At 35.9% G+C, this 14,608-nt stretch overlaps 1 protein-coding gene across 1 annotated transcript in view; it reads right to left on the reverse strand.

Moving 5' to 3' along the window:
• The window catches only part of LOC136811539 (uncharacterized), a 40,490-nt gene that overhangs the window by 3,864 nt on the left and 22,018 nt on the right, over positions 1–14,608 (reverse strand). The window contains 2 exon segments of the mRNA XM_067068161.1: positions 4,098–5,113; positions 5,115–5,874. Of these exon segments, the coding sequence (XP_066924262.1) occupies positions 4,098–5,113; positions 5,115–5,866 (1,768 nt within the window). The 5' untranslated portion in view covers positions 5,867–5,874.

A 14,608-nucleotide genomic window follows, 5' to 3' on the forward strand; every position in this document is an offset into this window, starting at 1 on the left:
AAAGTAAGTTAATAACATCAAAGAATAGTTGTAGTATCAACTCAAATCAGCGCCACACGACCCCTCTGTAAATTTCCACAGTTTTACATTAGGTGTGACGTATGTAAATTTCAGAGAAAATGGACCTGAATCTATTTCAAACCCAAACCTACTAATAATTTTCAAAAAGATAATTTTTGGATGCTGAACTCTTTAAAGGTAGGCGCTAGAAAGATGAAAATAAGGTTAGTTATAAATTGCGAAAAATTGAGGACACTCCAGAAAAAAGATTTAGGAATTTACAGATAGAACATGGTGTATATTACGACGTTTCAAAATTTACAATAATAAACAATGCAAAATGATAAAAATATGATTTCATAAATTCTAAATAGAAACGTATAAAAAGTCATCTGATATAGCTTGCGGTTTCGTTTTGCATCGTTACAAATAAAGAGAAGATTGTCGAGCAGAATAGGTTCATAACAATCGTTTAAACATAAGAATTGCGAGTCTTAAACATTCCCAAAATGTAAAAGAATTTCTTCAAAATCCTGCTCTATTACAAAATATTCTCGGCACAAAATTTTGTAATTGGCTTAGGATGGACCGGTCTTAAAGATTTAAGAAAAATTTAATTTAAAATAACTTAAATCAGGAGAAGAGTCATGAAGCTCATTTTAAGTCACATCAAAACAAGCAGGAATGCTGATTTGACCTACTGGTGTTTAAAGCTGACAATAGAGATGCGAAAAATCTTTTTTTTTAAATCAAAGCAATAAAACGTTTTAGAAAAATTTACAATTTTTATAAACGGGGGTTGTTTAAAATTTCCGGGTATGGAAATTTTCCTGTTGACACCCATGAGTAAACAGAATCCAAATCAGGCGGTTTAGAAAAAAATACACACTTTTTCACAAAAGCGTTTTAGGCCTAAGAAAGTTCTTAAAAAGTTCTTATTTTCACCATTATGTGAGTATTGTCATGCCATCGCCTTGGCCATCTAAGTTTCATGCTCTTATACCGGGTGCACCACAAAAAAGTTTCTCTCTTTAAAACTAATTTTCTCGAAATATAACATTTTTAAAAGAACCATTCTTATTTCATCGGAAAGAAGAAAGATAAACTTAAATTTTGAGGGGTCATTTATTAAAATTGATTCAGTAGATCAAAAGTTATGCTCAATTAAATCAAAAAGTTAGTTTCTGAAAGTGCTCAAAAACGTTAAAAATGGACCTATCAAATTAAACAGAAGCATAATTACATGATGCATCAGTATTTTCGTTTCTGTCATTAAAAATGATAATTAGCTGTCTAAATGACCTTTTGTTATATAAAGGAAGGTTGAATTATAACAAATGGAAGAAAATTCGTCGAAAAAGGCGAAGAAATCTGGCAAAAATTCATAAAATACATCAGATATGGGTTTTGAGGTACACCCAGCCCTACATCGACTTTATCCAGTCTAGAACCAAAGATCTGAGGAAAATTTCGTTAAAATTAAATTAAAATAATTCTGATGAAGATTTTAAACCCTTTCGACCCTTCAGTTTCAAAATTTAAGTGTTTAGTTACGGAAAAATGCTCTTAATCATGTAAAGGCTATGGCGATTGCCAATTTTAAAATAACAAGCAACATGCTGAATGGACCTACCTGTTGATCAAAATCAGATAAAAGTAGGTGTTCTACATTTTACTTTTTTTATTGATTAAACACAATAAGTTTTAGAATGCAAAAACGTCTGATTTATTTTCTTTTATCATTGTGTAACTTGGTCGTCTTTTTTTGAAAATTTTATGACGAAAAAAAATTTTCCGAGAAAAATTACTTCAGACACATTTTAGGGTGCCTTGCACTCTATCTTTCTGCCAAAAATCAGAAAAAACTAATGAAGCAATTTGCACAAAGTCCAAAAAACCTTTTTTTAGGTAGTTTTTGGCCCAAATTGCCCCCCAAAATTTTTTTTCAAAAATCGGGCTCCGTCACTTTTAGGCATTGCTATTTTGTATCATTGTTGCAAAAATTAAAAAAACTAATGAGCCCAATCCCGAGAAAAGCTGCTAACAGGAAAATGGTAAAAGGGAATTTCCCCAAAAAAACGACGAAATCCGTACTTTTACGACGATCGAAAAAGAATTTTCCGAGAAAAATTACTTCAGCCACATTTTAGGGTACCTTGCACTCTATCTTTCCTGCCAAAAATCAAGAAAAACTAATGAAGCAATTTTGCATAAAGTCCAAAAAACCTTATTTTTAGGTAGTTTTTGGCCCAAATTTGCCCCCCAAATTTTTTTTTCAAAAATCGGGCTCCGTCACTTTTCAGGCATTGCTATTTTGTATCATTGTGCAAAAAATTAAAAAAAACTAATGAGCCAATCCCGAGAAAAGGTGCTAACAGGAAAATGGTAAAAGGGAATTTCCCCAAAAAGCGAAAATCCGTATTTTTACGACGACGAAAAAAAATTTTCCGAGAAAAATTACTTCAGCCACATTTTAGGGTACCTTACCTTGCACTCTATCTTTCTGCCAAAAATCAGGAAAAAACTAATGAAGCAATTTTGCACCAAGTCCAAAAAACCTTATTTTTAGATAGTTTTTTGGCCCAAAATTTGCCCCCAATTTTTTTTTCAAAAATCGGGCTCCGTCACTTTTCAGGCATTGCTATTTTGTATCATTGTGCAAAAAATTAAAAAAAACTAATGAGCCAATCCCGAGAAAAGCTGCTAACAGGAAAATGGTAAAAGGGAATTTCCCCAAAAAAGCGAAAATCCGTATTTTACGACGAAAAAAAATTTTCCGAGAAAAATTACTTCAGCCACATTTTAGGGTACCTTGCACTCTATCTTTCTGCCAAAAATCAGGAAAAACTAATGAAGCAATTTTGCACCAAGTCCAAAAAACCTTATTTTTAGGTAGTTTTTGGCCCAAATTTGCGAAAATCCGTATTTGACGACGAAAAAAAATTTTCCGAGAAAAATTACTTTCAGCCACATTTTAGGGGTACCTTGCACTCTATCTTTCTGCCAAAAATCAGGAAAAACTAATGAAGCAATTTTGCACAAAGTCCAAAAAACCTTATTTTTAGGTAGTTTTTGGCCCAAATTTGCCCCCCAAAAATTTTTTTCAAAAATCGGGCTCCGTCACTTTTCAGGCATTGCCATTTTGTATCACTGTGCAAAAAATTTAAAAAAACTAATGAGCCAATCCCGAGAAAAGCTTGTAACAGACGAACGGACAACGGTCAAATTAAAGGACCTCCCGGTCTGTCCCGGTAGGTCCAAAAATTTGATAGCTCGATTTTCTAATGAAATAGGAATGGTTCGTTTAAAACTTTTAGATTTCGAGAAAATTAGTTTTAAAGAGAGAAACTTTTTTGTGGTGCACCCGGTAGTTTGTTCTCATGAGAAAACGTACAAGGGACTTTTTTGGCAGTTAAAAGTTAATAAACGCAAGAGGTAGTCTTTAGGGCTCAGAGGGAAATCGGAAAATTAACAAACATGGGGTTTCATTTGGCAGCTGGGAGTAAAGGATAACAAAATGAGTAAATGATGGTTTGAATGCTGTTAAAAATTAATCAAAAATAATTTACAGTATTGAAATTTGTATGGTCCAGCGTTAATTTCATATTGTTTCTATAAAAATTGCTATAAAACTTTATTATTAAATCTATTTGGCCCTTTAAGTGCCAATGTCTTATATATCAGACATGGGCTATGTAAGAGGGCGAAGCCCTCCTGTAATGCCCAGTTTGAGTTAGAAATCGTCATTTTTGGTCTGACTCGTAGGAATTGGATTGGGCCTCATGGTCAAGTTAGTAAAAAAAAAATCAAAAGTGAGTCTTTTCAGCGAGATTTTATCCTAAAAAGTCAAAACAATGCAAAAATTTGACAAACCCACTTTTTTAAGATTTTGACCGTTTTTGGTCAACGAGCGAGCCAAGAACCTCAAACTCGGTCCTGATTTACTTGATTCTGTCCTCCAGCGAATTAATTAGATCCGGAGATAGTTTAAAGTTTGAACTAGTGATTTTCTTTTATAAATTTAGAAAAAAATTACCGTGGCACTTAAAGGGTTAATCAACTAACTAACTAGTAATTAATAAAGATCAAATTTCATTAATTGATCCATGAGAAGAAGGCCAGTTTCTTGTCATACTTTTTCAATGAGTCACAATGCTTCGAATGGAAGCCTGTTGCGCTCACCTCGAACCGCCCATCAGTGCGGAAGGTGCCAAGTTTATCAGAATCCCAGCCAAATTCATCAGGGTGACCGTAAAGGAGAAAATGTTTGAAATTCTTTCTGAGGCGCTCTCCAACATTAAACGAAGGATGGTTTCGGTCCATGGTAAACAGTGTAGAGATGTCCCTTCCGTGAACGACTTCTTCGTTGCTTCGCTCTTCAGACATCAAGATGTATTGATAAAAAACGTGGTGGCGACTTTTTCGCATTTCTTTCAATAGTGAATTTGTGGGACAAATCAAACGCATATCAGACGTTATGGAATCATAAATAACTTGCGGAGAACGATTGTACGAGCTCTCATTGATGTAAAGGCGTATAACATCTTCGGGTAGATTTTGATCAATGCTTTTCAACTTTTCGGTGATCAGGCGTTGAAGCTGTTGGGTGGAGTTGGGATGAGAAGCTGACATCAATCCTGATGCTTGTGCAGTGTGCCCAATAAGAACGGGTATATCGATGGTCTGATTCATTTGCGAAAGTTTTTCAGGACCATGTGGAAAAACGTTTGGCTCCAATACAAGAAGAAGTTTGTCAAGTGATTCTTGGAAGGGTAATTCCCACCTTGACCCATCGTAGTTGGCATGTAAGGATTGCTGGAGAGCTTTGGCAGATATATTCCCAAGGCAGGCAGATAACTTATTTGAAGACTGGCACGAAGCGAACATTTTCTCATTCTGTAGAAAAGCTTCTTTGTACGTTGCTTTGAGATTGGGAGAAGGATCGAACGAGAAGGCTTTGTGAAACAGGCCTTTCGCTTGAGGTGAGGATAATAGAGCATAAATGGAAGTTTTTCCCATTGTTGTAATCGAATTGTGGTTACCACCAAAAGTGGCTATATTATTTTGAACCCATTTTAATGCATTGATTTGATCCAATAGTCCAACATTACCATAAGATTGTGTCAAGGTTGAAAACTTCTTTTGAAGAGAGAAACCCCAGAGAATCGGTTCTAAAATTCACGTTTACCAATACAACTTCCATGTGGGCAACGAATTCCAATGGTGGGTTATTCTCTCTTGGTTTCTTTTGGTTTGCACTGAAAATTTCAGAGCCAAAGTAAACGATGACTGGAAGAAGTTTGTCACCGTTTTCAACAGGCGTGAAAACGTCCAAATAAAGACAGTCTTCTGACCCATAAAATGAGTCGTTGAAACCACCTACACAAGGAATTGCATACTTGTCGGCATGAAAAATTCCATCCCAACAATTTTCGTTGAGAAGAACGGGAGGGCGCCAACGAAGATCCGCCACAGGAGGCTTGGCATATGGAATACCTTTGTACAAGATATACTCCTTTTCGAGGTTGACAAGACTGACACTTTCTTTAACACCAGAAAGTTTACCACAAGGGAGTTGAATGAACTCCTCAGTTCGTCTGAGGTAAACATAGATCAAACCACACATCACACTGAGAAAAATAACAACTACAATGATAAGAGCAGCTAATTTCTGCTTCCTTCTTTTAGAATAAACAGGTTTCTTTAATTTCTTACGCCTTTCGTCTGCACTTGAAGCACTTGGGTCGGGTTCAAAGTCTGTATCAGCTGAATGCCATGACACTTGATCATAACGTTTGGTATAATTCAAACGGACGGGTTTGGCAGGTAGGAGGGGTAATGTATCGTTTTCTTCAGTATCACTCATATTCTAATCTACAAAAAGAAAAAAAAATATCGTCTATAGCTGTCTATAGAAAAAAATCAACTCCAATATTTTGAAACAACGATTATTAGTGTATCAAAGGGAAACTACCAGGTGCCGGATAAGTTGTTGCTGAACGAACTTAAAGTCCTTTGGATGTTTCATAAACTGCTTCACTAATTTTAAATTTGCCGTAATTCTCAATAATTTTGAAAACTTTGATGTCAAAACGAAGGTCTGGGGCCACTTGAAAAATTTTTCATCAAATAGAAACATTTGAAAACTGAAATGAAGTACGCAAAAGTTTCACTTTGATGAAAAAGTTGCTATTGACCCCACCTCAATGAGGGAAAGAAAACAAATCTGTTTCTGAAACAAAAAATGATTCAAAGAATTCATCAGCAGTTTGTCTAGATAGAAACAGTTGCAGAAAACTTTTGAAACATTTCATTGTAGTTACGTGGCAGTGACAGAAATTGTTTTGTTTAAGTTTCTCTGAGGCAGGTGGGCCACTTGAAACAAAGTTTAGTGATTGAAATGCAACATGTTTATGTTTCATGTTGATTAAATTTGTGTTTAGTGGCCCCAGACCTTAAGGGGAGTGAAATTATAGACATGACACGAGATTTTTCAGGAAAAGGCAGGAAAGACACGCAGAAAATAGCGTATTTAATAGTGCAATCTTATGTTGCGTTTTATAAAACATTTTCGTGATAACTTTTCGAATTCAACATTGAATGACTTAGAATTACAGCAAAATAATTAACGACGACTTAGTTGTTTTTAAGAAACCCTTTCAGTCCCATGCACCTACATAGCGGGTACTCTAGTGTGAGAGTGTAAGAGTCTCTAAGCCACTTTTCGAATCCGAATGATAGGGAAAAGATTCAAATCATAACAATAGAACGTTTCCCCTAAGAGTTAGAAAAAATAATAAGAAAATGTATCAGAAAGGTCTCCCCTCTCTCCAAAAACAGCAAACACATGAACATTTGAATGTTAAAATCTTCAAAAGATTCGGAGTCTATTATATTTCTTTTGTTATTGGTCAATTATTAGCGATTGTTCGAAAAGACCTCTGAGAAAAAACCCAGCAAATAATGATCTTGCTTTACATAAACATTTACCTATTGGACATCCCCGTGTCACAGCCCCGCTGAAAAAAAAAGCCGAAAAATGTTCCCCGGCAGTAAAAAATGGCCTATTTTTGTCCCCAGTGAGAAAATGCCCATCCCCACTGAAAATTGAAAGCCTAAGTTTATCCCCATCCAAATCTGTTAAAAAACTTTGACTTCCCCGCTTTAATATGCTTTTAAAGGGAAAGATCCCAGTCAATAACTTTCCTTCAAAAACCACTTATTTCCACTAAAAACAAGTCATGACTCGATCGCTGCTTTCTCTACCACATTTTTTGTGATTTTGAGATAAATGTTTACCTTTTTTTACGCGCGTTCACACGGCGAAATTGTTTGCTGTCCTTTTAAAAGGTTTGCAACTTTTAGTGTGGTCGAAAAGCAAGTCACCAATTACAGTGTGTTATTAGCAGGTTCAAAGTAGAAAAAAGCGGGAAAATATATATTATGACTTTTTTATGTACAAGTACAATGTTAAAAAGAATAGATTGCTGTGATTATGATGAAAAGGGAAAACAAACTTGGCAAACTTTGCAAGAAGCTGAGTCCCAAAAGGGACATGTTTTTCTGGATTTATATCTACCTCAAGTAAAAAGAACAGTCATTTACACAAGGGAGAACGAATATTGTCATTGTGAAAACTCATGGATTATTATGGAAACAATTTGCATTGAATCTTGTGAGGAATTTTTGGAGGATTTTATTTTGTCCATCATGATACAGCATGACCCATGGCCTGCAAAAGACAACAGCAGCAGGAAGTATATGATATGGGCTATCTATACCTTAAAATGCCCTTAATTTTCAACCCTTTAATTTTTGCCCCTTTAATTTTCACGCACTTTCGAGCACACTTTAATTTTTCCTTAATTTTCATGCACCCCTGCCTATCATTATCAATTTTTGCGCATTCTAAAATTTGTTTCTCTTTACTTATTTTACATATTTTTTTCTGGCTGTTTTCTAGTCAAATCCTCATAAAAAAGTCTCCAAAAGGCGGACACTCTAATCAGTGAACACAAATCTGTTTCCCCAATATGGTGTCTGCTAATTAGAGGCTCCACTGTACTATGATTATGAATAACATATTTTTATCAAAAATCATGATTATTGCGAGACACAAGTTATATTGCTTCTTTCATGACTTTCTTGAGTATCTTAACTATAAAAAACCTATTTTCTTCTTTCTATACTCTTATTTTTGGTAAGGTTGAACTTATTTTAATTTTTCTCAAAATCCCCTAATTTACCTTTGTATAGACTGTTTAATACGATCTAAAATTTTTTGAGGGGAGGGGGTCATTTCAAAAGCGTACGTACGCGAAAGGGAGGGTAATGCCAAAGCGTACAAGAGCGTACATGGGGGGAGGGGGTGGTCAATTTTCACCGATTTTGAGCGTACATACTTTTTGAATGGTCCCTAATTCACGCACCTTTTAATTTTAGCACGGCCTAGTGCACGAAAATAGGCCTTTTTCGCACACCCTTTAATTTCTGCGCAGTGATAGTGTGCAAAAATTAAGGGCGCACGAAAATTAAGAGCATTAAGGTAGTAACCAACAAAATTGTTGAATTGATTGTATATGATACTGAACCTGCCAAATAGTTCCGACAGAATCAGAAAGAGATTGTAAACAGACTTCTCAAGACCATGAAAGTGATTTTTGTGATCAAAATTATGAAACAGTCAATGATATTGATAATTTAACGTGCTTCTTCCCAAACTCAGAGCTTAAACAACATTTTTTGAACTAACTTGGGAATTATGTTTTAAATTCATTTTTGATGGATTATATTCCTGTTTGGCTATCATCCTGACATGCATGCACAAAGTAAAGAAACCCAAGTTATGATTTAAAATAAAGAACCAAGGATTCATTTGCTTGATACCCTGAGAAATGTTTTCCATGTTTTTGGAATGATTGTTTTATGGAATGAATTATCTTATGTTTTGGTTGGTGTCTCTTGGATTTTTTAATTAAAGTGACATAAGGAGAAATTTGTGGCGCTGTGGTATTGTGGTAATTGACCTTGGTTGCTGCATAGGCGACTGAGGTTTGATTCCCACTCGCAGCGGTTCACTTGGCAAGTGAATGAACCTTTGCCCAGGTCAACCCATGCCATGTGAGGGGAATTGGGTAGTCAGTTCAAGGTGCTGACGGGGCGCTAATTGAAAGCGTCTATTGTTGCGAAAATGGGCCTCAAAGCCTCCTGCAACTCAACCAAATAGAAATAGAAAAGAAATGAATGGAGAAGCATTATATTACTGTTTGTCTACTTAAATCGTAGAAATTTTAGCGAGAATAATTTTAGCGTTTTAGCGAGTTTTCCCTTTTTTCGCTAAAATTTATCCACGCAAAATTTCTGGTAATATTGCCTTGATATATTTTTATCAATAGGAAGGGTTTCAGTGCAAAGAAATGCTAGAAAACGAATTAAATCAATAATGTAATACGAGTATTCGCTAAAATTTATCCACGCGAAATTTTTTGAAATCGTGATTCGCTAAAATAAATCCAAAAAAAATCAAGATTTTCCTGACTCGCTAATATACGCTAAAATTAGTCTCGCTAAAATTTCTGTGATTAAAGTAGTTATTACATTTTATTTCATATTTAATTTTGTCGAAAAATGTCCATAAGTTTCACTAAAGCTTGATAACAGATTTTTATTTTTCAAAACAAATGAACAACTTTGATTCAAAAAAGCTTCAACATAACATTTTTTTTCTCTCACAGAGGTTTTGATGTAATTGATTATAAAAAATTTCTAATATACACAACGTACAGGACTCACTCTTTTAGTAAAAACCGGAACGCTTTAGCATACATATAAAAAAAAGTTAGAAGGGTTCAAAGTTCACAGAAAAATGAAACATTTAGTTTGACGTCAACAAAAGTTGTGTGACTGGAGTCGGTATCCTATTGAAAGAAATAAAAAAGGTGCTATGAAGGGTGAGATTTTATAGCCGCCCGCCTTGCAAGACACTGAGAGGCCATGGGCGGCAAAAAGAGGGGCTTTGTGAAATGTAGCAATCTCATTGGTGGAAATTTGCAAGCAATCTGTGCGCAGGAGCAGCGCTGCGAAGAAGAAGGTTGGTTGTTGCTGATTTCGATATAAACTTCTCACAGGGATTATAGGTAGTTGTCAATATTGGCAATATGTCAACTTGTCAGCATTGTATTGTTGCAAAGGGAAAGATAAGAGGTATTAAGACTAGCCTAGTTTTTAATCCTGATATATGGCCAGACGGTGTCAATCTAACAACTTCAAACAAAAATCAAACGTAATCAAATGCGATAAAATAATTGCGTCTCCATTGTCAAAAGTAATCGAATCTCAATCAAACGGTCGATTCCTGGGTAATATTCAATTGTTTTTGATTGCGTTCGAGTGAGGTTAGATTGGTTCGATTGATAGTTGTCAACTACCGTAAGTTGGTCTAATCTCGACATCCGTCTTCTAATTTCGACACCCTTCTTTAGAGATAGGAATAATATGAAAGTCGGAATCGGTGATTGAAAAAAGATTTATCCTCCCTTACCACTAAGCAAATAAAATAATTTCGACCTTTTTTTAATTTTTCAGCTAGAAAAGGGTGTCGAATTTAGAGGAGGGATGTCGACATTAGACCAAGTTACGGTACATCTTCGATTTTGTTCGATTACGTTATGATTATGTTTGATGAGTTTGATTACGATTGCCGTCAACTGATATAACTTGTGACTATCTGACAAAACATGGGACGGCCATTTGACCACCATTTCACCGAACCTCCAAAGTCATTTGATTTGAGTTAATGAAGGGTGTATTAAAAAATACAGGATTTCTCTGTAGTGGAACACACCTGAATGTAGAGAACGAAGAAGAAAAAATTAGTAGCAAAACGATGGAGCATTTGCCGTCACTAGCGTGGCAAATTTGTTACACACTCGTTTTGTTAATCCCATCGGGCAATAGGCGGTTAGGCGGCAGGCGTTATTCCTCCAATCAGCGTTCGGTCATTTTGAATGAAAACAAAAAAGTTAAAAAGGGCGCGCTATCAGTGAAAGTTATCATGACATGTTTTGACAGAAAGTATGATTGATAAACTTGGTAGAGTTATCAAAACAAATTTGTTGTCAAAGAGATTTAACAGTAAAAATGAAAATACAGGCCAGATATCAACAGTCCCATGTTTCAACCAATCGTCCCAAGTTAGAGCAGTTGACAGTAAATTAAATTGGGTCACTTTGTTACAGCTTTTTAGCGTGGGGGCCGCTTAAGTACCGCCGAATAAAATATAATACAATTGAATCAATTGAATGTAATCAAACATATACACCATTTAACAGTGTCGACTGCGCACGCGCATGAACAATTTTCCATTGTTTTGATTTTGGCAAGCACAGGAAACTTCATTCTCCCCCGTAAAAAATGGTAGGTAAACATCCAGTTCACATAAGAAAACCCAGCAGAGAAATGGTAGGTAAAGAACTCCTTTTAATCATAACTTCTTTTCCTCTTGATGAATTTTTGTGAAATTTTCAGGAGAGATACATAAAATTGTCATTGATATCATGTTCAAATATCTAAAACATTCTTTTTAAAGGAAAGAAAAACAATTGCAATGTTTACATTTCTCTATAAACCTTCCACAGTACTAAAGTGAGCATTTTTACTTACCGCCTCTACGGTGGAGATGGCGAGATTGTTAAACGGTGTATTGGATACAATCGGAACTGGGTAATATTCGATTGCGATTCAATTGCGTTTGACAATTGAATTGTAATTATTTGATTATGTTCAATTGCGTTCAATTACAATTGATTTGGCTGTTCCATTGACACCGTTTGAATAATGGGTTTAAAATTAAAAAGTTTAGACTGACAGTTCAACTTGGAAAAAACTCTTGTGTATTGCTCGTTCCGACATCGACTTTTTATTTTTGCCTATCTTCTCTGAGGCTTTTTTCTGACTTTTCTAACTTATTTACTATGTTTTCTCTCAGTGTAGACCTAACTCTTCATACAAAAATTACGGGAAACGCATATTTGGACTTTGTACCCTATGCTGCACTCAAGCACTTGAGCCAAAATCCCGCAAAGGCGGGACAAAAATCAGTTTTTTGAAGTTTGCAAAAAAACGCCACATAGAAGATCTTTCAAATTCAGTATGTGAATAGAGCAGTAAAATATACAGCTTTTCTATTTTTCCTTTTTTTTGCAAAAGTTCTAGGAATGAAAATAAAGGGATAATGATAATTGAATACTATCCATTGATGATCCGCGGCACTATCGTAAAGCTAGAATCACTTCGCGTACACTTCGCTTGAGAAAATGATTGACAGATTGAAGTTTTTCATGCTTTTCGAGCTCGGGGGCTATGCGAGAGTTCTCGGCTCAATCCTCTGACCGCGCTAAAAATTGTAAACTGAGCTGTGATAGATCATTTCGATGGAAGTTGTTGGAAAGTTTACAAGGCTCTTGACAGAAAATCGTTTGTTTCATTGTCAATGATGACAGTGTGGTTATTAATCTTGTTAGATCTGACAAATTGATGTTTGTAAGTGCACTTTATAGTTTTGATTCCCATTGAAGAATCATATTCTGGTTTTCATGTTATTAGATGCTGTTTTAGAGCTTTAGGTCTACACTGTCTCTGACTATTTTAAAGTGTTTTAAGATTGCATTCAAAAATAGAACCCCAAAAAGTGAGGTTTTCAATCACAACCACTTTTTAGCCCACAGCGTTGACATTATTGTGGCTGCTGTGTAGTACAAAATTCCATAGAATAAGGAAATTGATGAGCTTTCCAAAAATGTGGCCCTCTTTGAAGTTGAGTGATTCAGTCTTGAAATATAAGCTGGCAAAGTGAGGGCAGGTTTTGTGGTGTTTGTCATGTGCTCATCAATAGGTGGCTTTATCTGTGCTCTCCTGCTTTAAAGCTTCAATTTTTTTAACCGTTTTTTTTTCTTGACCTTGTCGTTTAGGTCTATACAGCTACTTCTGGTTAAATTTGTGGCTGCAGGTTTGCTGCAGGGTTTTCAATGGGTTTAAATGTGCTTCAATCACTATTGAAAAAAAATCTTTCAATTTGAGCCGCCATTTGCAAAGGCCCAATAATTTGGGTCCATTTTTGATATTTGTGGATAAACCCTTTTGCTCGAGTTCATCTGAAAAAAATGATTTACTCATAACAAACTTGTGGTGCTGTTTTATCAACATAGTGTTTTTCTGATTGGTGCGCAATTTTGGCCCATTTACAAAATTTTTTTTTCACACCTACTTCAACCCACTTTAGAACCAAATTGTGAAGTTCATTTGAAAGAGTTACCTAAATCACCGATAAGCGCCGCGGCGCTTATTTAATTTTCAGGCTCTGAGGGGGGCGCTTATTCAAGCGGGCTTATCAAGCGGGGCGCGATTTTTTTATTTCAGAAATTCGTAATCACAAATTCGGAATCTGCTTAAACTTAACTCAAAAAAAGGATGAATAAAAGAAAACCATTGACAATTTCTATCATTTTATTCTGAATGGTTTTTTCTTTTTAAGACAATAGCTTTCCAATCAATAACAATTCTTTGTCATCGTCTTCATCTTCTTCAATAACAAGTTAATTTTTTTCGACTGTTAATCATCTGAAGAGAATTCTATCCCGGAAATTAGCCTAGGCCACCAGTTCGAATAAGCGCCCCTCCCTGAGGGGGTCGCTTATTCAAAGGGGGCGCTTATTCGAGCGGGGCGCTTATAAATTATTTTAACTAAATGGGGGGCGCTATTCGAGCGGGGCACTAATTCAAGGGGCGCTTAATCGGGGATTACGGTATTTTTAAAAGTATATTCAAATTTTTTTTTTTTTCTGTTTTTGAAAACCCACACATTTTTGAATGCCATCTTACTTATCTTGAATATCACAGACCGGGGTTGACCCACCAAATGAAAGTTTCTATCAGAAAGCCGAGCGCTATCCGTTGAGCCACACTTGCACAGCAAAACACAATTTGGAAATATTTAGTAAGAATGACAAAAAAGACGGGTAAAATGCTAAATTGGGGGGTTTTTGCCCTGAAACTGGAACTGAACTCGCGGCCAACCTGCGCGCGGGACCAAGGCCAGGGATGTGACCAGCCACAGGCAAAACCGTGCTAGCAACAAACCGCAATCCAAACAACAAAACCCCCGAAAATGTCGGAATAGCAATATACAAGAGTTTTTCGTTAACTTGCATCCCTCCTAGCCAAGGCCGAATTTAAAATCTTAAAACTTTTCAAAAAGATCAGGAGAATAAAATAGTATATTAAAAATAATGACATACTATATTGATAAAATTCTCTACTTAAACTGGAAAAAAATGTAATTTGCGAACATGGTCCTCTCCTCTCCTCTCTCTCGTACCTACCTGAATGATCATCATAAACAAATTGCATGAGTGAGCTCCGTGAACGAGGGGAAGCAATCCTACCTAGCACAACCCCCATAGCCGCCTACTATACAGTCTGGATCACCCGGGGGGGGCACTCCAGGGTAAGTGACCTAACGACGTGCGGCCTTAAGGGTAGACTTTAAGTGCCTGTAAGGGTGATTTGTGAGCAAGTGGGAACATTGGATGTAAGGGGGTAACTTTGAAAA

The sequence above is a fragment of the Clytia hemisphaerica genome, unplaced genomic scaffold (genome assembly GCF_902728285.1).
Source record: "Clytia hemisphaerica strain Z4C2 unplaced genomic scaffold, Clytia hemisphaerica genome assembly, whole genome shotgun sequence".
Lineage (NCBI taxonomy): Eukaryota > Metazoa > Cnidaria > Hydrozoa > Leptothecata > Clytiidae > Clytia > Clytia hemisphaerica.